The 25,229-nt window shown below is 36.1% G+C and overlaps 1 protein-coding gene across 4 annotated transcripts in view; it reads left to right on the top strand.

Annotated features, from left to right (window-relative positions):
- The window catches only part of LOC128858871 (uncharacterized), a 113,398-nt gene extending 89,048 nt beyond the window's left edge, over positions 1–24,350 (top strand). For 3 of the 4 annotated variants that reach the window (XM_054095417.1, XM_054095416.1, XM_054095415.1), the window contains exon 4: positions 1,215–2,624. In XM_054095417.1, the coding sequence (XP_053951392.1) occupies positions 1,215–1,411 (197 nt within the window). In that variant the 3' untranslated portion in view covers positions 1,412–2,624. Of the gene's footprint in view, positions 1–1,214; positions 2,625–20,940; positions 21,988–22,743 lie in introns of those variants that run through there. The other variant, XM_054095418.1, reaches the window with a different exon arrangement.
- Positions 24,351–25,229: the final 879 nt, after the last annotated feature.

Here is a 25,229-nt window from a genome sequence, read left to right as displayed (position 1 = left end):
AATATTCTTGAGATGTTGTAGAAAAAGAGCTAATATCAAATTTTGTTTTAAAATCGGTAAAACGATTACCGAAACATTTGAATTGATGAAAAAAGTTTATAGCGATGATTGTCTATCTCTTGCCAAAGTTCATGAGTGGCTTGCTCGTTTCAGAGATGGTTGGGAGGACATAAATGACATTGAACAAACGGTGCGCTCAAAATCAGTAATAACCGAAAGCTCCATCGAAATTGTTCGTACATGTATCAAAAATGAATGTTGAATATCTCCAAAACATCGAATTATCACATTTTAACTGATCATTTTGGATTATGAAAGAGTTTGTTGCATCGCATTCGTCGAATTCGCCCTAAATACCTATTGCATGACAATGCACTATATTATCGATCCACTCTTTTGACTGATTGCTTGACTACAAATCGCATTTTAATCATCAAACACTCACCGTATTCGTCTGATATGGCTCCCTGTGACCTCTACCTATACGAAAAATGGTATTTGGCCATGAAAGGAAAACGTTTTGCGTCCGTAGAGACCATCCAAAAGGCTTGTACCGACATCCTAAAGGACATTCCGGTCAATGACCTGAAACAGTCTTTCGAAAAGCTTTCAGATCGCACAAAACATTGTATCGAGACCAGAGGGAATTATTTTGAATAAATAAAATCGGAGATATCAGAACAAAGCTCCTGTCGTTTCTAGTTTAGCTCAGTATTGTTTATTTTGGACTTAACCTTGTGTGTTTAGCCAGGTGTTTGTTCCGCCTACGTATCAGTACGAGTACTAGGCCTGATGTACGCCAGTGTATGTCTGGTGGTTTTTCCTTTCTCGAGCTCACTGTCAGCGCCGCCGATTCGCTCACTTTCGTAAGATAGTAGCGAGAGATCTACGGTGACCGCACTTTCGCCCACTTCTTCAGCTATCTTTAATTTTGATGCCACCGTTGGCGGCCGATTGAGTGAAGAAAAAGTTCTTACAGGAAAAATTTTGATTTCAAAATTCTGCTTATACAATTTTTTTTATTTATAGGTATTTTATAACAATTACTTTATTCATATTATTAAAAATATCATTTGTGCTTATATATCATATTTTAGTAAGTGCGTCTAAATTTGAATATTTATAGTTTTAATATTTATTTTTTTTTCTTTTTTAATAATTTATGTCTATGAATATTTGCCTAAATTTCCAATTTTCTTCCTATTTCTTTCCAGGTGAGTACAAATCGAAAACCCTGCCACGCATCCATTTCGACACTTCCATTAACGACACTTCGTTAAATGAAGGTAAACTACACTATTTAAATTATATCCATTTGTTTTACAAATTTATAATGAATTTAGATTTGAAAATGTTCAAAAGTGTGTGCTGTAAAAGCCCTTGGTCAGTGCAAAAAATAGGCTCATGCTAGTTTTGTTGTAATATTTGCTGATCTCATTCTCAAATAAGTCACGCACTATAGTTTCCAACAATAAGCCAGCCATAGACTCAAGCAAAGTAAAAAATAAAATAAAATCACATGCTTGATAAATATTATAAAAAACACAAACAAAAAAATAACGAACACAAATTTATTGAATTCAGTCCGTGAAATTGTACAATAATTACTCAGAAAAGGTGATGACAGTTGATTAAAATGAGTCACTTGTATCGGAAGTCGATAGCTAGCAATTTCAGCACATACCACGTTTTGAGGTTCGATAAGAAAAACATAATTTTATGGTTTGGAAATACACTTTATTATTCAGAATAGTCTCCTTGAACAACAATACACTTTATCCAACGAGATTCCAACTCCATTCCTGAAGTGAGAATCTGGAAGGGCTGCAAAATGTACGCTTCCACAGCTGCTACAGTCTGTGACAGAAGAAAAGAACCAGTTTTTTTCTTGTAACTTCAAGATATATTTCGTTCTGCTTAATAGTCTCACTCAAGGGATATGACGCCAGTACTAACTCAGGTTAGTGTCGTTCGAAACTTTCCCGTAAACGCCACCCAACACAAATGAGTGAGAAGTACGCGAAGCGTTTTGAGGCGGTATTTTTATGCACGCATTCGAAAGGGCCGAAATTATTTTACGCCGCAGCTGCAAAAGTAATTAAAAAATCGAAAAAGTTTGTTGTGATATGGAATCAGCGGTATAAGGTATACAAAAATGTTGCTGACTTTTCCGAACGCGACTTGAAGCGAGTGACGACAAAAAAGCAGGATAAAGTGATCGTTCAATTTTTTAAGCGGGACCCATCTTAGCGACTACGCCAGCACGCACAATTCTTGCTAAAAAGGGAATAGATGTGAGTATCTACACCATCGAACGACAACTGAAGGAGACGAACATATTCTACCGACCCACATCATCAAAAGCACGGTCCCACATTAGAAAAACACATTGAGAAACAACAAAACAACAAAATGGCGTCACAGTATTGCACCGGCCTTCCCAGTCCCCAGACGCCAAGCCCATTGAAAACTATGAACTATGAACTATGAAAACGCATCTTGCCGGAAAGCCAGTCCATGATTTAAAGCAACTTATGTGTTAAGTTCGCAAAATCTGGTCCTCTTTGTCGACGAGCTACGCAGAAAAGCTGGTTCAAAGCATAAAGACGATGCTAGGCTATACTCGACAACGATGAAGACTACACGGCTTATTGAGTAATTGCGATTCGCGGTTTTGTACATACTTTCATGTACAAAATTTTTAAATATACATATATCTTTTATACTTCATGAATAATCGCGGTTCCTGCTTTCTGACACAGACTGTATGACCTCATCATTTGATGAAAAACGCTTTCCACGCATGCATTTCTCTGGGTGTGGAAAGAAATGGAAGTCGCTACGGGCCATATCTGGTGAATACGGTGCATGCTCTAACAATTCGAACTTTCGAATTCATGGAGTTTAGCCATTGTCAAAATGCTCTTCTGATACGGTGCATTGTCCTGATGAAAAAGAATTTTTTTCTTTTGCAAACTAGGTATTTTTTGAAGATTTTTTTTCCTTCAGCTTGTCTAAAGGGTTACAATAATATTCAGAATTTATTGTTTTACCAGCCCACAAACAAAACTCTTTGCCCATCTCAAAAATAATGGGGTGGCAATTGAGGATTTCACTCATAGATGGCTTCAGTTGCATTTTTAGATTTGCAGACGTAGACAAAATGTGAAACACATTTTGTTATTTGATAGTTGGCAATTCAGCTGTCAATGAGTAAAAAAAGTTTTTTTAACGGTTGCGTAGTTTTCGTTTGGCGTTCGTTGAAAAATGGAAAATCAAAAGGAACATTTTCGCCATATTTAGCTTTTTTATTTCCGCAAAGGGAAAACCGCATCGCAAGCTCATAAAAAGTTATGTGCTGTTTATGGTGACGAAGCCTGTAAAGAAGGGTAGTGTCAAAATTGGTTTGCCAAATTTCGTTCTGGTTCACTCAAAGATGAAAAACGCTGTGGTCGGCCAGTTGATGTTGATGACGCCCTAATTAAAGCAATAATCGATTCAGATCGTCATAGTACAACACGTGAGATTGCAGAGAAGATTGATGTATCACATACATGCATTGAAAATCACTTACAACAACTTGGCTATGTTCAAAAACTCGTTACATGGCTTCCTCACGAACTGAAGTAAGCGCATGTAACGCCATGCATTAACAGCTGTGATTTGCTGAAGAAACATAATGAAAATGATCAATTTTTAAAACGACTGATAACTGACGATGAAAAATGGGTTGCTTACAACAATATCAAGCCGAAAAGATCGTGGAGCAGACCAGGTGAACCAATTCAAACAACATCAAAAGCTGATATTCATCAAAAGAAGGTTTTGTTATCGTTTGGTGGGATTACAAACGAATTGTCTACTTTTAACTCTTACCACCCAAGCAAACGATCTATTCTGATGTCTATTTTGAACAACTAACGAAATTAAATATGGCAGTTGAAGAAAACCGGCCCAAATTGACAAATTGAAAAAGTATTGCATTCCATCATGACAATGCAAGGCCACACACATCTCGGAAACAATTATTGGAGCTTGGTTGGGATGTTTTACCACATCCATCATATAGTCCTGGCCTTGCACCATCTGATTACTTTTTGTTTCGATCGTACCTGATTCAGTTTTTGAAGTGAAACTTCTTAGGCGTCGATGGACGAGCGAGAATGGAGGGTAAAATTTCAAGGGCATGCAACGTTTTGGGCATTTTCGTTCCGCGAGAGAGAAAAAAGATATAACGTAGAGGAAAAGGGGAGAGAGAGCTATACCTTATATGTATCTTAGATACACTTTAGGCTATTTTTCATGAGTTTTTCCTTGTGGTTGCTAATTTCCAGTGAGAAATAACACTGCCTACTTTTTGGCGCTTGCTTGTTGGTGCAAACTAATAGGAAATATATTTTTGGTACCTACTTTTTGGTATTATATTTCCTTGGTGCCTACTGTTTGGGGCGTTGTTCGGCCCCAATTTTTTTGGCGTTTTTTTGTGCCTACTTTTTGGCGCTTATTTCCGTCTCGGCTGGTGCTTCTCCGTACTATAAAGTGCTATCCATTCCGGCGTCGTATTTATTGGTATTGCCTTGCGGTAATTTGTGCCGTCGCTGCGTTTGTGCGGGTGACAAACGCTCGGAGTAGTGCGCGTTGTTGTCACGGTTTGTGTCCGTGGTTTACCTACACCGGTCAACCCTTCTCCGTTTTTTGTAAATTTTGTCTATTAGTATTCTCTACAAATGTTGTGAATTTATTTAGATATATATTCTTTCTCTCTCTCTCTCTCTCGCTCATTCTCTCTCGGGTCTCTCCCTCTGCGCTACACGCACTTTTTTGTTGCTAATAAAAACCAGAAGCTTTATGAACATGGGATTATGATCCTGCCTGAAAGATGGCAAAAGGTCATTGATCAAAATGGGCAAAACATTAGAGAATAAAGTTATTTAGTCCAATGAAAAAATGGTCTTTGAATTTCTAAAAAAAAACCGCAATCACTTAGTTGCCAACCCAATACATCACATACATAGGGTGGCGCAAAATTAACCAATCAACTTTTTACTAAAAAAAATTATTTTAAATGACGGAAATCTTTATTTTGACCCTTACGTGCTCCATTGCTTGTCTGTTTGTATGCTACAGCTGTCTAATATGCAGTGTCAAATATGATTGCCGTAGGACGATATTTGCAAATATTATAAATCTTTCCATAATTGATTAATTTTGCGCCACGTTATATTTCTAACTTCTTTTAATTTTTATTTTATTACTTTTCTGCTTTTTTCCATACTTGCATATCAATTTCGCCAACATTAATTTTAAATTCTAGATTTTCATTAATTTTCGACAGCTGTCGGCTTTTCAGCTGCTACGCCTTTGACTGACAGCTCTTCCTTTAACGCGCTTTTCTTGCTTCTCTCCATGGCGCCTACGCTTTCTCACTATTTGCACTGACTCTCACTATTTACTGCACGAATTTCAAGCATGCAATGCCCTCATCAACCAGCTAGCAGCTGATAACCTTCAAACACGCATTTTGCGAAATTGTAATGGCTTTGCTTTCAACAATACTCCCTTCTACTGAAATTTTTGAAGTATTTCAGCGGTTTTTACATACTGACATATTTCTCTTCTCTTTTAATTAATCAAAATTAGGTGTTTTGCTTGTATGCAGTCTTTGCTAACCTTGAAATGTTGAAAATTGTTGGACTCACGCAATAGCAGTCTGCGTGATCCCTTCAAATGACACACCCATTCCTTGGGGTGCCTTAAATAGTGAAGCAGCTGAGATTCAGAACGTTGATTTCGCAATAGGAATACGAAAGGTGATTTTTTATATTTTGAGAATAAGGAGGAAAGGCAAATAGGCAATGAAAGGCAATGCAGGCTGGTTATTTCAATGCTCCTTACTCATCCGAGCTTTAACGTCATAGTTACGTCTTAGCGCCACATTGGGACGTTTCTCTGGAGTAGTTGCCTCGCTTGTTCTTAATCCCTGCTCTGATTTAATTGGCATCATCCACGTTTCTGTGTCACAGACTTACATAGAGTCCTTTAGAAAGTGGTCTTTGTTCGTCGAATGAGGATTCCGCTTTTCAATTGCCTACCGAGTCCAAAATATACGCCTGTTGACGAGAATAATTCCTCTCCAGATCATAAGGCTTCCATTCCTAGTGATGTTCATGCCGGTTCCGAGTATACAAAATGCTTCACAACATCGAAGTTATAACTACATCCATGAGCTTCTTTGTTTTGTTCTCGTACAGCGCTAAACTAACCTCTTTCACCTTCTTCTCCGAGTTGGAGGATATTACGCTGGGAACCGGATGAAGTCGAAGTTTTCAATATTATCTGTGTATGTAATGAGCATTGTAATTCTCTTCAATATAGTAACGCTGTCTTTCGTAAATCATAGACATGAGTCATCTTGTCTAAAAGTTCGTTTGGCTTCGAACAGCTCTGAAAGTTTCTCTCGAATATTGATAGGCCACCACTAAACCCTCGAATCAATAAAAATATCCATTGTGTTATCACGGATCCGCTGTCAGACGCCAGACTCCTTTCTTAAATCGTCGTCTTTATATGTTTACTTCGATGGATTAAAACGTCCCAATGTCTAAGTCAAAAAAATTGGATGAGATTTCAATTTCCTTTACGAGAAATTCAAGACTGTGTACTGTAGGCATGTAAATTGCTGAGGGAACGCGGGAGCGAGAGAGATATTAATATTTTCTCCGATAGTTAAGCCGCGATCAAGGCTCTGACGACGCCATGGAGCAGAACGAAATTAGTAAACTCCTGTAAGGAAGAGATCAAATCTCTTGGGTGTGAAGGTAACATTTTTCTGATCTGGGTTTCAGGACATAGAAACATAGAGGGATATGAAATTGCTGATGAGTTTGCCAGGAAGGGTACTGAATTGGCCTCAGAAACCTCCTACCTGCTAAAGTGGAACTGCACAAATTATTTCTCAGGAAAGCGCAGAAAAGATGGAGCTCCATTTCTTCATGTGCTATTTTGAAAACCTTTTAGGCCTAGTACTATATAAGAAGGGCTCAGGACTCCTCGCCATTCAATTTGCGAACTCGTAGCTGTGTTTACCGGTCACTGGACGATCGGCACACATGCGGAAAATCCTAGCATTGTTTTTAACCCGCATTGCAGAAGCTGTGTGGACTTTTCAGAGAAGGAGCCTGTTGGGCACTTTCTCTGTAATTGTCCGGGCTTGGCAGCTATACGATTAAGATCACTGGGCGCCCCTTCCTTCGACAGATCACAATCCCCTATTTCTAATGTTCTAGGGAATAAAACAGATATCATTTACCATCTGCGTAACACTTTGAAGCTCCAAATGCGCTGTCTCGATGCACGGCATTCTTTTTATAGTATAGAGAGAAACTATTAAAATTCAAGACTATCGGACGAGTCACAGGTTGCGAATAGTAAATTGCCATCAGACAAGGAGGTGCAGCTAAGTTTTTTCTAACAAATAAGCAGTCACTGGCAAGTAGCGAGTGGTGGATACGGACGTACTAGGGCTCTGTAAAACCTTAAACAACTACAGGTTAAATCAATTATCGACAAGGTCAAGAAGTGCCACCTTTCAATAAACATTCCGCCCAAAACAGCGTCCGTCTTGTAGCAAACTGCTAAAAAACGAAATCCTGCTCCCACCAGCTAAATTTAAGATGGCAACCCGATCTTGTGGATAAGGGCCCTAGGCTAACAATCCATCGCTCCTGATTAAAAATTGTTACTGAAACCGTAAACAAGTAACGACTTTTGAATTAAAAGAATGGACACGAATTAGCATAAACCTGCATACCAAAAGTTTTTCTCGACATTCGAAAAAGAAAATTAGTCCGAACTGGTTACAATGTTGAGGAGCTTTGGTTTACCGCGGGATGTACGATTACACGTAACTCATACCTTTTAAAACAGTGTGCTTTAAAAGTATTTACTACTATTTGCAGTTTTCATATGCACACTTGCTTTTTTACGACGTAATAGTCCAATCCCTGCATTTATGTTGCCTTTCCTTTGTACTCATTTTGTCATTTACTGTTTTTCGCCATCAACTATTGTTTACAATTTGACTATCCGTTGTTTGTTGCAATTTATTGAGGTTGACGCTATTGTTGGTTTGTCTTTTCCTTTTCATTGTCAGTGTTGGTTTTGTTCATATTTATGGACCGCATCCGAAGAGTTTAACGAACTTTTAGCTTTCATTAAATACCCGTTTCCATAAAAACTGGTTGCTATTTCATATTTTTGTAACACAAAATAGCACTTGTTAATGAGTTCAACTTTTTTTCGAATAGGAAATGAGTTTGACAAAATTACACAATTACAAGTTTAATTGCAAATGTAAAAACGGTAATTGCAATTTGCGCAGGAACCATTTTAAGTTGCAAATGTAAAGAAGGAGAATTAAAATGGTCAAGAAACTTTTCTATGGCTTGAGTTGAAGAATTTTGCACTTAATTTAAATACTCAAATGACAAGTCATTTTTCGGGGTTTTTTGGCCTGTAATGTCGGCTGTGATACAGTATATGGAAATAGAAAGACCAGAATTGATATGACGGAAAAATACTCTGATGAAAATGCCACTTACTGGAATATGCCAACCGTTTCCCTCTATCTCTCCTAAAGATCTGATAAGATAAGCTAGGAAATAGAGATAAGCACTTCGACCTTAAGGTCTATTAGATATACCTCGTAAGATTAAGAAAAATATAACCCAGTTCTAATTAAATTGGAAATAACTCGTATAACAATACCAGTTAACCCAATTTTTATCACAGGTTCCAAAGAAACGTTTTAGTGACTGTTTAAGTCAGACGATACTTACTATTTCGGAAAATTCGAAAAAAAAGGTTTCCAAATAAGTCAAATAGGATTTTTGTGACGTTTGTTCTAGAATTACTCAGAATACTGGCATAAGGGACTACTATATTCATATTCAGTGAGAAAAATACTACTAATCTCCCTCGATCGTTCTTATAACTGACTGTCGCAGATCTCTATACTTTATATATTTACTGTGTACTTAAAAGCATTGATCAGGAGTTTCTCAACAGTAGCAAGAGATATTTCCAGGTTAGAAGGGTTAAGCTCAAACAAACAGAAAAGTAAACAAACTTACTCCGAAGCTCAAATTAACTCCGCACAGCTCTTTTTAGCAAAGTCGACACCTTTCCAAAAACAGTAGAAACTATTTACTCAATCCAAGAACCGTAAGTAGCTCTTTCGACGTTCAGGCATACCTAGCTGCTTATTGCACTTAAGCCTTCAAGGGTTATGGGTTGGGGAAAACAAGAGAAATAGGACGGATTTGTCTACAATACTTCTCTTCTTGATTGGCGCAATAAGAGCTTAAACAATTTTACACACTAAGCAAAGCTAAGTCCTTTCGACTTGATGTTTTCATCGCAAAGGAGACCTTCCTCTTCTTCTGCTACCACCAGCTGGTATCGCATCGAATACTTTAAGAACCGGAGCGTTTGTCTTCGCTGCACTTTGTCTATGTATTACTTCTCCTGCGATGCAGAAATCTTCCGCAGTCTCTTTTTCTCAAACACGGCAAGGAACGGCTCATCGGATATTGCCATCGGCCAAGCTTTTGAGCCTCAAGTAAGGCTTTGTGGAGTGTTAGTTTTGTTCGTCAGGAGAGTAGTTTACTATCGCATTGCCTCCTTAGTTCAAAGTAGCTTTTGTGGGCAAAAGAGATTCTCAGTTGGATTTCAAGGCTGACATAGACGAATAAATCCCTAATGTTTATTCGACTTATATAGTTATTCGTTATAATTGAGAAAACCAGAAGAAAAGTGAGGAGGAACTGTATTTCGCATGTCAAGCCGATTTAGTATGCAGGCAAGACGCTATTATATCATAAAATCTTAACTCAGAGTTCAAGCTTTAGGGGTTATATACAGTTAAAAGGCCGAATAAAGCGAATTTTTCAGAATTTTTTCTAAGAAAACTTTTAAATTTAGTGATCTACAAATTTGTGCACATATTACATTTATGCCGCCGTGGCCGAATGGGTTGGTGCGTGACTACCATTCGGAATTCAGAGAATGAACGTCGGTTCGAATCTCGGTGAAAGATAAAAAAATAAAGAAAAAAATGGCAAACCTCCGATTGTATTCCTGAAACGAGCTGCACCTGATCTCCGGGAGCTCCTCTCAAAAACACTTTTTGCGGTGACCACTATATTTCTGAACTGGATCCTCTGAAGAGTGCTGACAACTTCTAAAGCTACTATATTTATTTACGGGTTTCTTGCTTACACAATTTTATTTTTGTTGGCAACCTGTCAAGTTGTACAAATTTACTCTTACATAGTTTTTTACCTTAACTTAATTAGTTAAAAGTAACCACCCCTTAGTCTTATTTTTTTCTTTTATTACAGGCGTAAAGTTATGGCTTTCATATAAACAACACTTACATATTAACAGTTATGTTTATTATGGGCCTGCCATTCCTATTTTCTTTTGTGCTTAATATTTTTTCTTTTTCTTCATAACCTTGCCACTTTATCATTAAGTTTCATTGCTTCAATTTTTTTGCTTATTAATGACCGTACATTTTGTTTTGATGTGTTAGCTGCTGTTTCGTTTTTTTTTTTTTGTTTCTTCACAAATAATTTATGTAGCGCACGCACAACTGTTTGATTGCTGTCAAAATATGTAGTTAATGTGCTCACAGTGAAGCTCTGGCTTACAGCGAAATGCTCTATGTTGCTCGTCTTGCGTTTGCTTTGGCAGCTAACCAACAGCAACAACAATCGAAATGAATTGATACGGCGCGGTTGGTTTCGTTGCGCTATTTTGTTTCATATCGCATCACATCTCATCATAGCAACGCTTCACTTACGTTTAAGCACCGCTTGCTCGTTTGACTGTAGCTACGCGGTAGCTATTAATGACACTTAAATATCGAATGACACTGCCAACTGCATAAATGTACATATGTATAGGAGTACGTATATGTATTTGTGCGGATGGATGTCTCCTCAGTACCCTTTTACTTATGCCGCTACAAAGCACATCTTCGTGAAACGTGTTGCTCGACAACGTCGTCACATATCGGTGATGTTCTATTTATTTTCCTATTGCACTAACTCATCATTGCGTTCCATTTTTCATGCTTTTTTTATCACACTTACAAACCTTCATAATATCGTTTTATTCCACTACTGAATTGGCAGGAAGTCACACATGAATGACACTCGCAGTCGTTGTTTTTTTCTTTTTATTTCTTTAATTCGCTTTCTAATTACACTAATCGCCGTTGCACACTCACTCTCATTAAAAGTGTAATAGACATGACCGCAGCTACCGTGTACGTGTATTGCTGCCACACGCACTATCACTGTGGTGCGTCTATATACCGCTAGCTTGCCTCTTACTCTCTGTCGTACTAAATATTTTGCTGTTCGTTAGTGTTTTTGTTTTTTTTTTGTTTTTTGCTTTTGAAGTTACTCGTTTTAATTATTGCATGTCAACTGATGCTGCTATTTTACAGTTATTCAACACAGTTGTTCTATGCGTTAAACGAAATGCTTCGCAATCACTCTCTGCTTGCCGAAGCTAGTGCACTATGCGTTCGCCCACGCGTGTCGACGAATGTTGCCGACTACATGCATACACATACATACATGTATAAGTATATGCATGTAAATTACGGGTCATTTGATAATACATATTCGCTTTGTTGTGCGAAGCTGCAATTTGAGTGCGAAATGATTATGTATTTATGTAGCGACAAATGTATGCACGTACATGAGTAGGAGGGCTTACGTCACCTTTCACACTTGCATGCCTTTCACTCTCCGCGCACTCGGGCTGGCTCAATTAGTTTGCACTAATAACAGTTGTTGCTTTTTTTCTCTATTTTACTTTTTTCTCTTAAATTACAGTTCATTTCGAAGTAGTTAACTGCAACTGTTTTCACACTACTTCTCCGCCTTCTCACAACTTTTCACTACCATCAGTGCTTGGTTGTCATACTGGCCACCAGTATAGCAGAGCGCTTAATTTTTTGTTTTTGGAAATTTCAGTTTGCCTTCTCTCCAGCGGCTAGTTAGAGTCATCAATTTTATTACGACATATACTAAGTACTCTTGCCACATATAAGTTTGCACTACTTTGCTTGTTGTAAAGCGTCGTGTTTTTTTTTTTTTTTGCCTTAGCCTCGCGCTCATTATACTCACTCCTCTGTGCACACACTCGTACATACTCGCACTCATACATTATATCAGAGTACATTGTCTCATTTAATGCCCTTTGTTGTGCTGGGTATTTTTTTAGTGTAAAAAAGCTTTGTTCGTAAAATAACACGGGAATTGTATAGAAGCAAGAAAACTGTAAAATTGTTGTATCTTTTATGATTTATACGTGAAAAATACTTTGAAATATTGCCACTTCGTGTGAGAATCACCAGTAAAAGTGTGAAAATTGGTAGACTTGTTTAGCGCTGGTGGGAGCGAGCAACCATTTCGCTAAGTACATTTTTCCCAGCAATTTGCTTGATTTTATATTCATAGGAGGCGGTAGAATTATTTTTTCCACAACTCTCCCTTCTGCTTCGGAAAAAGTTGTATGCACTCAAATAAGAAAAGTACGAACTTCACAAAAAAAGTGAAGAACTTCAAAGAAAAACTAAAGAACTTTAGCGAAGCGGGAAAGCAGTGTTCAGACGGCGCCAAGATCGGTGCATAGATTGCAAAAATATTCCATAGCCAGACCATATCTCAGCGGGCGTTAAGCGAGAGCGCTGATAGTGGAATGTTACGAAATATCTCTGGTAATGGGTGGAGGGATCGGAGGCAGTCGAAAGTGTTTGGTAAGCTCCGACTAAGATCGGACTCGATGTTGCAGCAAGACTTAACATAACTTCGCTTTGCATGAGCTGTCTGAAGGATAATGAGGCGGAATCAATTCAGCTTATTTACAGCTCAACTGGAATATACTGGATCATTGAAATAATGTCAGTTTCTGTGCATTTATCTGCTCGTTTCGACTCTCCTAATCGATTATGAAACGTGCATGCTAATAAAATTAAGTCATTTTATCTATACTTTTGGCGATATTCGCAAAACTTTTCATGCCAAGCTTTTTTTCGTTAATTTTTTATGAAAATATGGTTTATTGCACTACAGAATTCTTGTAATTTGAAGCTTCAAATTTTGTAGAAAATTCAAGAAAATTTAACAAATATTTAACAAACTTTTCAAATTTTACTTTAAAAATTTGAACTTTTTAATCAGAATATTTTGACAATTTTTAGGTATGCAGTTTTATAGTCCATTAAATTTTAGGATGAAAATGTGTAAGTCTGAAGTCGCTCTAAAATCGGGTATATTTTTGACAATTTTTTTTTGCACACAACGTTGTCTATTTTCTTCCATGTAAAGCGCTTGTTCGGAAGTTTTTTATATGACAGAAAATGCTAAATGTAATTTTTTTCAAATAATTTACACTGACCGGCTTTATATTAGCTTAGTTTCGGCACTTATCTCACCCATAGTAATTTCTTTTTCATGTTTCTATTCCTGAATCGTCTCTTAGATGGTTGAAGTAACATTTTTCCTTAACTACGGCCTACCGAAAATAGTCTATGAGCATCAAATTGCTGATTCTAGACTTTTTGATGACAATGGGCATCGGCTGAGCATTCGGTTTGGGCAGATTTTCGATATTTATTTTCAATATTTTCCGATTCTATTCAAATGACAGCCACAAATTTTGTAAATGTTTAACCTAATCAGTTAAATTTTTGACACATAAAGGATATTATTTCAGCCGACAAAGCTAAAAAAATCGATAGATGAACCCCTTTGCTGACTGCAGTTGAAATCTCGGGGTACAGTTTTTTTTACAAATACTTGCTAAATATTTTTTTTATAATTTTTTGTTTGTTTTATATTCTAACAAAAAGCATTATTTACGAGTTAAGAGGAACAACATCAAGAAGCACACCACAAATAGAAGGAGGAGCTCTTCGGCCAAGCACCTAACAGAAGTGTACGCGCCAATTATTTATTTATTTTTTAAGAGGTTCCTACAGACATTCACCCTTTCATCCCTTTTATTTTATGATCAAAGTTTTTTAACTTAAAACTTTTGTAGTTAATTGCCCACAAACATCTCTACAAGGGCCAATAAACTAGCATAAAATTCCATCAACTTGGACATTTCTTTGCTCATTAGTTTTACTTTCACCAGCAAACCTTTGAACGTTGTTACTTTCTTTCTGAATTTGAAACCACGCCCATCATATCTACATAATTAAATCTTTGATCCCATCTGCGTCCGTCTACGATAATTTGTCGCCTGCTCACTGCTTTGTGTCACTTTGTCAACATCACTTAACAACAGTTAAATGTCAAATTTGCACACTTTCAACATAATTCGCGCATATGCACATACACACACATGTACGCATACGCCTCACATACTACATAGGTGTGCATACCCGGCAGGGAAAATCTGAACTAGTGCTAAAAAGTATCACTTCCCAACTAGTACGATTGCGGAAATTGTGCCGAAGTGTGGCTCAAATTGGGAGTAGTGGCATCTGTCTGCGGGTTTTGACAGTAACGTAGTAGCCAAGAACCAAAACAACATTTGTTTAGAGAGAAGAGAGAGCTCTTAGTTATTTTCTTTGTCTTGAAAATGAACCACTAAGCAAATACTTGTTCAATCTATGTCTGCTACGCATCCGAAAAAGTACTTATGGTCGCGTATCGATGTCGCGTCTACGATAAACTAGTCTAGACTTGAAAATGGCAGTGTACAACACTACCTACTTCCTCCCCATCACTGCAAATAGCCACAGAAATCGTTGAATTGGGACCCATACTGCTTATACTCATCAGACAGTGCCCTGTTATTATGTCGATTACCAAGATATAGAAGAAACCATCAATCTGTAACAGCATCTTCGACATTTTTTTTATCGAATTTGTGCCAAACTTGCTTTTGTACCTAATAGGGCGCCTCCGAAGACCATCGCTATTTGCTTCTCTGAGGAAAATCGATCCGAGCCGGCACTTAAAATAATATTATAGCAAACTGCCTACCCTGGTGACAAACTTTATAACGAATATATCTATAAATTGTCCTTGGTGTAAGTCCTCGGATTGTCTCTGCGACCAGGAATCTCTACTATGCTTTTAGTAGTGTGTGAATCCAGCTCATTCAGCACTCCCTCTTACCTGCGAAGTCGTAGCACTTGATTGTAGAGATTTCATATCAGCTTGGCTTTTAAAATAAGTGGCAATAGGTTACTAGCCGAACTCCAGGGACACATACGACGTTTTATTCAGAACTTTCACATATTGCAAAGCTGTCTTGCCGATGATTCCGTGTAATTTTAGAGATTTAAAACCAGTCGACTGCCGGAATATGCAAGAAATTTTACCCAAAGACCTGTAAACTCTTCAACTTAGCATCCGAGGAAATTCTATACGGTCGCTCAGTGACGTTAGAGGCTTTAATATAAACCAAGGCCGTCTTTATTACTGTCAATTCTGCCTAAAATGCGCTGCACAGGGCAGATAAACGAAGGCTTATGCTTAGTGAGGGCTTTGGAACGCTGTAACTCCTACTAGCAACGCTGTCGTTCACATCCATTTGTGAAAATAACAGTGTACCCTGAATCCGTGCCTTTAATGTCTTTCCATTTATTTCTCTTTAAGACTCTTGTTGAAAATTTGTCGTTGAAAGTGAATAGAGGAGTAGAGTTATTCTTGAATTAGGCGGGTTGACACTAGGCGGATTGGATGAGAATCTTTTGTAATCGCTTTTTTATAAATAATAACGCCTTAAATTTTAAGCAAACTACGGTGGAAGCAAAGTAATAATAGAAAAATGGCATACGTCTCTATGGAGATATACCTAGAATGAATTAGTGGCATGTTTTTTCTCATCTACATTTGTGAACTAGTTACAAACTAACTTTTTATTTCGCAGACTAGTTACAAACTAGTTGCAGAGCGCACTAGTCACCAACTGTTAACTTTGGTACTAGTTTCGAGCTACCGAAAAATGCATATACCATTTTACTTTTATCAAAAAGTGCAGAAATGCGAGCTAATTATGTTTTTAAATTCACTAAAAGCGCATAAGCTCCGGACCTATGCTTTTTCCTACAGGGTTTTTTTTTTAATTTATTTTCAAGTCGACCATATACAAGGCGTCGCACAGTAGCCACAAGGCGTTGGAGTTAAGCATTTTGCGGCAGTGCCATATGTTCGTCAAGTTGAAACTTGAAACGCGTGCGACTTTTTGCCGCCTGCTGGCTGCTGCTGCTTCCTTTGGCCTTTGCTTCAACTGCGCAGTCTAATATAATTAGACAAAAAATTCATAGCCAAAAGTTCTTAAAGTCTTCGGCGGTGACAGGCAGTAAATTTAGAATACAAAATTTCCGCTTTTTTTTAATTTTCTTAGCTCCCTTTGTGCATTTTGCTATTCATGAATTTTCTTTGTGCGCTAATTGCGCTTGTGTTGAGCCATTTTTGACGCTCCATTTCTCGTTTCGCTGGCACAGTTATTTTATTTTATTTTTTATTATTGTTACTTTTTTTCTAATCTACTTTGCGCTTTGTAAAAGATATACTAACTCCAAAGTGCGCCATTTTGCTTGAATAGACCTGTACTGTAAATGAATTATTTGCAAGTTTATTCTGGCTTTGGTGTGAATTCTCTACAATGACAATGAAATCGTAAACTGCTGTCATTTTTGATGATTTGTTTTTTGTTCTCTTACGATTTTTTATTGTTGCTTTTTTGCTCGATTTCCGCAACTTTGCATATTAATACTGCGCAGAGCGTCTTGTTGTTGTTTTCTCACCTTAGGTTTTTCATATACTGCCATGTTTCTCTGCCGGCGTACCTTCCCCTTCACTACTATATTCGCAACTATCGCTTGGCTGCTCACTCAACTTGCTTTGTTGCAAATTTTTTCTGTCTTCCGGTCATAAGTAGCATTTTTTTTGCACTTGCTTCATTGCCACCTCTTTTTCATTGCGCTTTTATGTGTGCGTCTGTATGTATGTATGTATTTATGCATGTTTCAGTATGTCTTCAGTACTCTAACTGTTCCCATAGCCGAGTACATTTAAATGTGTTGTAACTTTATCCCATTTTTTTCTGGCTGTCACTTGACGCAACAACTGTCAGCTAGCCGTTTCATGACCAGCTGTTCAAACTGATCTGCAGTGTTGCCATCACCTGTGTTTGCCAACTGCCAAGTGATGGCGAAAATCTAAAACAAGATCAGCAAAACAAAGTTCGCAACCATTTGAGGTTTAAGTTTCCGAAATTGTCTGCCTTTGTGGAATGAGTCTACCCTAACCCTTGAAACTTTTAACTCCATAAGATCGCGCCTGGTTAGTCTTATTATCGGCTGGTGCATGTGCTCTTGAAAGGTTTTTCTTCTTCTTATCATGCCAATCAAGATAAGATTATCGCGCCAGCCGATAAGAATTTTAACCAGACGCGGCCTTAGGGCGCTGAAAGCTTGTCTTAACAAATCCATAGCCTTTCGAAGCATAAGTTCTAGGACAACATGAAAACTTTCTAGAAATTAAGCGTCAGTCTATTAGAAGGCTAACTTAGTTTACAGTGAATCAAGCTAAAATAAAACTTAATTATCCCATACTCCCTTTAGGAGCTTAAAAATTCACAAAAGTGTTCCAAGCATTTCTATTTCTAGACATAAAACGATTTTCATTAAACGATTTTCCAGTTTCATTGCGGACAGTCCTTTGCCAAGTCATCAATAGTCTGCCTCTTCTTCTCGTTCCTTGCGGTTTCCAAGTCAAGGCGGCATGCGAACTTTAATGGACTACATTAGAGTTCTTAGATTCCTAGACGTGCAATTCTCGACAGGTTTCCGTAATTTGGTATTCCTCTAACCCATAGTCAGGCTATAGACCGCCTCGCCCTACCAAAATATGCAAAGGCTGACGGCCCTCGTGGAACGAAAACTTTCCTTTATTCTTTTGCTTTTATCCGGAGTTCGGGAGCAACTCACAGTCGTATGAACTCAGGTTATTGTCCATTGTACTTCGGAAAGGTGCTACTCTTTTGTCAAACCAGCAGTCCAGTCTAATACCACGAGCTATGAGAATCGTCCTACACTATCACACTTACTTAATCCCACTGAAGGCTGGACATTTACGTACGTAATAGAACGCAATCTCATCCTTTTCTGCGTACATTTCATATGAGGTCAGGTCTCTTTCACCTATTAGGTTGAAGTACACTTTTAAGGCTATGAATGCTGTGTTTAGACCAAGATTTCTCGAATTTCGGCCGCTGTGTAGGGCGTCAAGAAATATTTTATGATTCCAACAGATATTGAGCATCTGCTAGTAGTAAAGTGAGTCTGAGATAAAAGTCAGCTGAATACAGGCTTCTGCGTCGCTGAGCTACAACCCCACAGCTGACTGTGGCCTAATGAATTTTCCCAACGAAGCAGCCTTAGCAATTGCGTCAACTATTTCGTATCCCCTGACATTTAAGGAAAGAAGAACCTTTGACTCTCGATATTATTATTGAACCTCACTTCCAAGTTGAATGACCTGAATGCTGATGTGTCTAGGAGGCGGTTCGGCTTTCCATAGATTTCTGCTTTCAAATCATTTTTTTTTATGCAACTTATTTGTGGGCATAAGGAATTCCCTAACGAAATATGGGGTTCGAGCAAAATTTCTTTAGTGCGGTGTCTCTACAGGTCTGCACTGTCGTCCACTGTGTCCTTCTAAGCACTAGTAATCAAATTAGCTTGGAACAGGCCGGTCAATCACGAGAAGAAAAACGAGAAAACGAGGTTCGAAACTAACATGTGAAGTATAGAAACCGTCTATTGCAATAACACAAGCTAGGAAAGAAACTAAAGATATAGACGAACTGTGACTAGTTAAGATATTCGGAAGTGAAAATGCTGCGTGTGGAATTCCGCTAAGCTTAGTTAAACAGTCGCGATCAAAATGCTTAGGTTTTAGTCTTCCGGAAGCAGGATAGCTTTGGAGTAGATGCTGAAGTGATTCCACCTAATTATCTTTGTTTTCTGACTCATGGAATTACTGTAATCTACTGCGCAAGGGGCTCAAATTATATTGAGTTTGAGCAAGAAGATTTTTCCGACGCACAGCGTCCGGTTGAGATCTCAAACACTTGAGAGAGATTCCGCTTTGATAGCCTCAAAAGATGCCTAGATCGCCACTAATTTCCCAGTGGGCAGAAGAACTTTATTAGCTTGTAGTCTAGAGCTCGGCGAGTAGACTCGGCACACACAAGTTCAAGAGAAGATCAGCAGATCTCAACTAGCTTTTTACAGCCTCATTTTGCTCGGAGAAATCAAGAGTAACATTTCCTAGCCAGCTCATCAGTCGTGCCGCTTTCTGCAATCTCAAAGACGGCTGGGAATCTGAAAAGCTTTATAGTGTAAAAGCAGATGCGTACAAAAGGAATTTAAGCCATTTTAAAGCTAATCGAGTGGAATGGATCTCTTTAATATTTGTACATCTTACATATCTTTCAGATAAAAAGTGGTTCATTGACAAACATTTATTATAGTAGCACTAAAATGTTTCCCCTATCCAAGAGCATCTTGACCTCATTTCAATCTCCCACAAAAATTAGTTCTGGTTCGGAGAGAATGGAGTGTCTGCTCATAGTTTGATAAAAAAAAAACGATCGTGAATGTGGAAGTGACCTCGAAAACGTGTACATCGGTCTCGAGTGTGAATGAGTTGTGTTGGAGAGTATGGATATTGTAGACGAGTATCTTGTACAAATGTCAATGCAAAGAATATCTTGTACGTAATAAGAAAAAAATATTAGCAGATGCCCTTGTAGATCGTACAGTAGGTGGGTGGCATCCACTCTGGTGACGCTATTAAAAGATATTCTCATGGGGTTGTGACTGAAATGTACAGATCCTAGCATTACTATTTCTTATTTACTTATTTATGCGGCATTACAACCGCGGCCGAGTCCAACATCGCGGGCGAGCTGTTTCTGTCCTATCCTCGCTGGTATCAGTTGGAAATCTAGAGTGCTTACAGGTCCTACAGCCCTTGGTCCTGCCAAAGGAGGTGTGGATTCTCGTTGCTGGAGCGTCTTGTTTAATACAGGTGACATGGGCCAGCATCGCCGCTGCATATTTTCACTCTTCACTATGTCCATGTCTGTAAGTAGCTCATATAGCTCGCTGTTCCACCGAACGCGGTACTCCTCACTAACACGGAGGGGGCAAAAAATCTTGTGTTGAATTTTTCTCTCGAAGACTCCCAAAACTTTCTTATCTGCTGCTGACATCGTTCATGCTTCTGCGCCATATACCCGGGACGGAAATTATGAGCGTTTTGTGTAGTGTCAGTTTAGTTCTTCGAGAGAGAGATTGCCCGTGCCAAAGTAATTGGGCTTTGACAAGAGTTATTCTCCGTTTGATCTCCAAGCTGACATCATTTCTGTTGTTAATGCTGGCCCCAATGTAGACCAAGTCCTTCACAACTTCGAATGTGGTCAACTGTCAACACTAAGATATTGTCTAAGACTCGAAGGCTCCTTGTGAATGCAGATCAGGGACTTTGTTTCGTCGCTATTCACCGCACTGCCCACATCGCGTGAAACCCACTGTAACTTAATAATAATAAGAAAACTCGTGCTTAGGAACCTGTTAGCAACCAACGATCAATGGAAATTTTTTTATTAAAATATTAAATTTATTCAAGACAGAATTAGATCTTTTACCAAATTTCATAAAATTATCAGTAAATTTAAATAATTGAAAGAAAATGAGGCTTACACCTCGGCCTCATGGACTTTTGTATTAAATATTTACTTATACCTTATAATAGGCATAACAATTTTGTAAAATAAATTTGTTTTAATATTTCTCTCACACTCGCTTTCTCTCTCTATCTCTCATTTCAGGTGAGTTTGTGGATTTACTGCAGACAAGAGGTGGAATTTTAGACAGCGTAAGAATGACAGCAGGTATTTCGTAAAATATTTATTCAAAACAAAATGGAATGATTATTTTGCGCTATATTGCACAAGTAGGCGGACTAATCAACCTACGCATGTGTTATACCAGTGAACGAGCTGGTTCATAATGAACACAACTGAAAGTAGTTCAATGACTCCATCAACATTTATGTATATTCATTGAATTCTCATTTCGTCATTCTTAACGATTTTTTATTTAGAAAGAAGAATGTTTCTTTTGCATACAACTCTAATTGGGCATTTTCCAACTGGTTACTTTCTAGTCCATTACGTACTAGTTTCATCTTCGGCATCAAATACCAGTTCGTGAATAGGAAGGTTTGCTGCTAGTTTGACAAAAACAAAAAAAAATTGGATGATTAATAAGTGGCCGCACAAATCACCGGATGCTTGAGTGTTATACAAGTGAACGAACTGGTTCATAATGGACACAAAAGAAAGTAGTTCAATGACCCCATCAACATTTATATTCGTTGGATTCTCATTTCGTCATTCTTAACGATTTTATATATATATATATATATATATATATATATATATATGTTTCTTTTGCATACACCTCGGATTAGACATTTTGCAACTGGTTACTCCCCAGTCCATCACGTACTAGTTTCATCTCTTCCATCCATTTCCATGAAAAGAAGAGTATTTCATTTGCATATACCTCTAATTGGTAATTTTGCAACTGGTTGCATTCTAGTCCATTACGTACTAGTTTCATATTTTCCATCCATATCCGTGGAAAGAAGAATAATTGCTTTACATACACCTTGAATGGGGCATTTTGCAACTGCTTACTTTCTAGGCCATTGTGTTCTAGTTTTATTTTTGCCATCAAATATCAGTTCATGAATAGGAAAAGTGGCTGCTAGTCTGGCTTTTCTCTGCAGAATATCGAGCAATGCACAAAGTTTTGTATAGAAAACCGAAATTTAGCATCAGGAAAACGAAATAATTTTAACCTTATTTAAGGTACTTGACCACCTTATAAGTTTCAAAAAATTAAATTTTTTTTTTTACATTTTTTCAATCCTTATACTTTTAAAAATCATCACCTGAAACTGTTTTTTTAAATTCGAATTCTAACAAAGTGAAATCAGTGAAAATGTGCAGGCGCATCCTGCACTCATTACTTGCTGACTCAGCTGAAAGAAAATAGCAAGTTTTAACTTTAAACGCGTTTTTCCAGAAATTACTTTTTTTCGAATGGCGGACACTTTATCTCCGAAACTGCTTAGCCGATTTTAATGATTTTGGTCTTGTTTTATTTGTTAAGATGTTTTGTATGCCAATTTACCACATTTTGCAAAAAAAAAGTTAATAAAGTATTGCTTTTTAAGCATAACATTGTGAAAAACAGGGGTGTTTTCTTAACTTTTTTTCAAACATCCGCCATTTTTTTATTATTTTTTTTTGTCAGTTTGTGGTAAATTCTCACGCAAGGAACCTTCCTTTTGAAAATTTTGTTTCTCTCTTTTGTTTTAGAATTACCATTTCTAAGATTAACTGTCCGCCGCAAGACATGATTTTCTTCAGGCCTCGACTTTGGCGCCTCCTGGATATATGTTAAAAAAAGAAATTTTAATAAATCAATTTTTTTTTGTATTATATAAGCTCTAAATAAAAATTTAAAAAAAAATTTATTTTAATATATTATACAGAACATGAAAAAAAAATTATTGAATATGTTGTACTTTTTAGCTTTCCAAGGTGGTCAAGTACCTTAAGCAACAACAATTCGAGGGAACCTTATTTTCTTAAGGCATTATAATTTACATTTAATTACCTACAAATTAATTATGGGTTTTTATACCTCTCTTTTTGTCTTTTTCGGTTTTTCAAACAAAATAAATTAATAAATAGTTTCGTAATAATTTTTTATAAATTTGTATGCCTTTTATGCTTTTTTGTTTAACTACAACAATTTTTCGGCTTTTCGGCAAACAAACAAACAACTCAATAAATTAAATTTCTTTTTAATGACAAGTTACAGCTAATTTCTCTAAACCATTTGCCCCCCTAGTATTTATTAACGTAATTTACAAAATTAAATTTTCATAAATTAATTGGCATTTTGTCAGGCAAAATAGAGTTAGAAAATGATGCCCCCACTTCATGGATGTATTTTCCGCCAATAACTTTCTTCTAACTAATTGATTCTCCATTAAAATACGTGCATATATTTCACGTTGCCACACAAGTGCCCCAAAAGGTGAATTGCACCAACAACTCTGTATTTTAAAAATTTATAAATTACTTTTAATTGAACACCGCCTGAGTGTGGCGGCGGTTGTGCTTGATGCTACCGGAGAACTTTGATGATAGAGTCATTAAAGCACCGTTGAATTAAAACAGTTTTTACCTCGCAGGTAATCAGATAAGTGGAGGCAATGTGGTGAAAATGGTTTGAAAAAATAAAATAAAAAAGTGAGAAACAAAAATAAATCAAAATTATGAAGTAAAATGCTTGTGTGTGTGCATGTGTGCGCAGTTAGCGCCTTAAAGCGTGCTTTTCCACACTACACCGCTTTCTTTTTATTGCCACTGCCATTTTACTAACACTTTTCCATCTCAGCCTGTTTGTATGCAACGATTTTGCTTGGTGGTTATCGCCTCGAGATAGTTCGCTGAATGTGAGTGGCAAAGCAAATGCGCTCGCTCAATGGGTATGTGGCAAGCACTCAATATTCCGCTGTTAATTTATCATTCAAGGTTTCACTAAAAGTAGGCTACGTTTTTGTTATATTCTTTGGTATATGATATGGTTTCACTACCGGGTGGTGTTTGAAGTGAGTACACTGTGTATGTGTTTCATCGTGTAATAGGAATATGGAAAGAAATTTTTAAGTAAGGTTATGTACAAAAAAAAACAACAACAAGCAAATAAAATAATATGAAATAAAAATATTTAATATTATAAATAAAAAAATTCAAAAATAAAATGAAACCAAATAAAAAATGGAATAAAAGGAAATAAATAAATAAAATTAATTATAAAATAAAATGAAATATTATAAAATAATATGAAGTAAAAAAAGTAAAAATAAAAAGGAATATATAAAACAAAACCGAATAAAAATATTAATAATAATTAAAGAAATAAAATGGAAATAAATAAAATTATTTAGACTATTAAACGAAATAATGTAAATTAATATGAAATAAATAAAAAAAAAAACAATAAAATAAAAGGAAACCAAATACAGAAAATGTATAAAACGGAGTAAAAATAAAAATAAGAGTACATTAATGAAATTAATTAAAAAATAAAATGAAATAAACAACATAAAATAAATTCAAATTTTTTAATAAAAAAGAGTAAATACATAATTAAATAAAAGAATAAATAAATAAAATAAAAATAATATTTAATAAAGTAAAATAAAAATAAATAAATGGAAAGAATTAAAAAATAAAATGAAACCAAATAAAATAAATCGGAATAAAAGTAAATAAAAATAAACGAATTAAATTTTTTAAACAAGAAAAGAATAAATAAATAACATGGCTGAATATGTAAAAGCAAATAAAAAATGGAATAAAATGAAATGAAAATGAATGAGGTACAATAAGATGAGAAAAGAATTAATTAAAAGAAGTTAGAAATAAATGAAAAAATAATAATTAAATAAATGAAATATAAATTAATAAATAAAAAACAATAAAATAAAATAAAACCCAATAAATCGAAGTAGAATCAATTCGAATAAAAATAAAAATAAATAAATTGAATAAATTTAAGTTTTTAAATAAAAATAACAATAAATAATGAAATATTAGAATAAATAAATAAAAATAAAATGAAACCAAATAAAAGATCAAATAAATAAAACAGAACGAAATGCAATGAAATTAAATTATTAAATAAATTCAAATTTTTAAATTAAAAAGGAATAAATAAATAAAAAAGTATAAAATAAAATTAATGAAACCAATTTAAAAAAAAATTGATTAATATTAAGTAAAATAAAAATAAATAAAATTAGTTAATTAAATAACTTAAAAATTATAAATGAGAAAGAAAAATAAATAAATAAAATAAAATAAAACGGAAAATGAAATAAAACTAAATAATTTCAAATTTTTAAATAAAAAAGAACCATAAAATAAAATGAAACCAACATAAATAAAAATGATTAAATAAAGAGAATTAAAAATGAAGTAAAATAATAAAATAAAATAAATAAAATAAAATAAAATAATATGAAGTAAAA

This window comes from Anastrepha ludens, chromosome 3 (genome assembly GCF_028408465.1).
Source record: "Anastrepha ludens isolate Willacy chromosome 3, idAnaLude1.1, whole genome shotgun sequence".
Taxonomy (NCBI): Eukaryota; Metazoa; Arthropoda; class Insecta; order Diptera; family Tephritidae; genus Anastrepha; species Anastrepha ludens.
The sequence above is the reverse complement of the archived record's forward strand: the minus strand, read 5'-3'. Positions and strand labels throughout refer to the sequence as shown.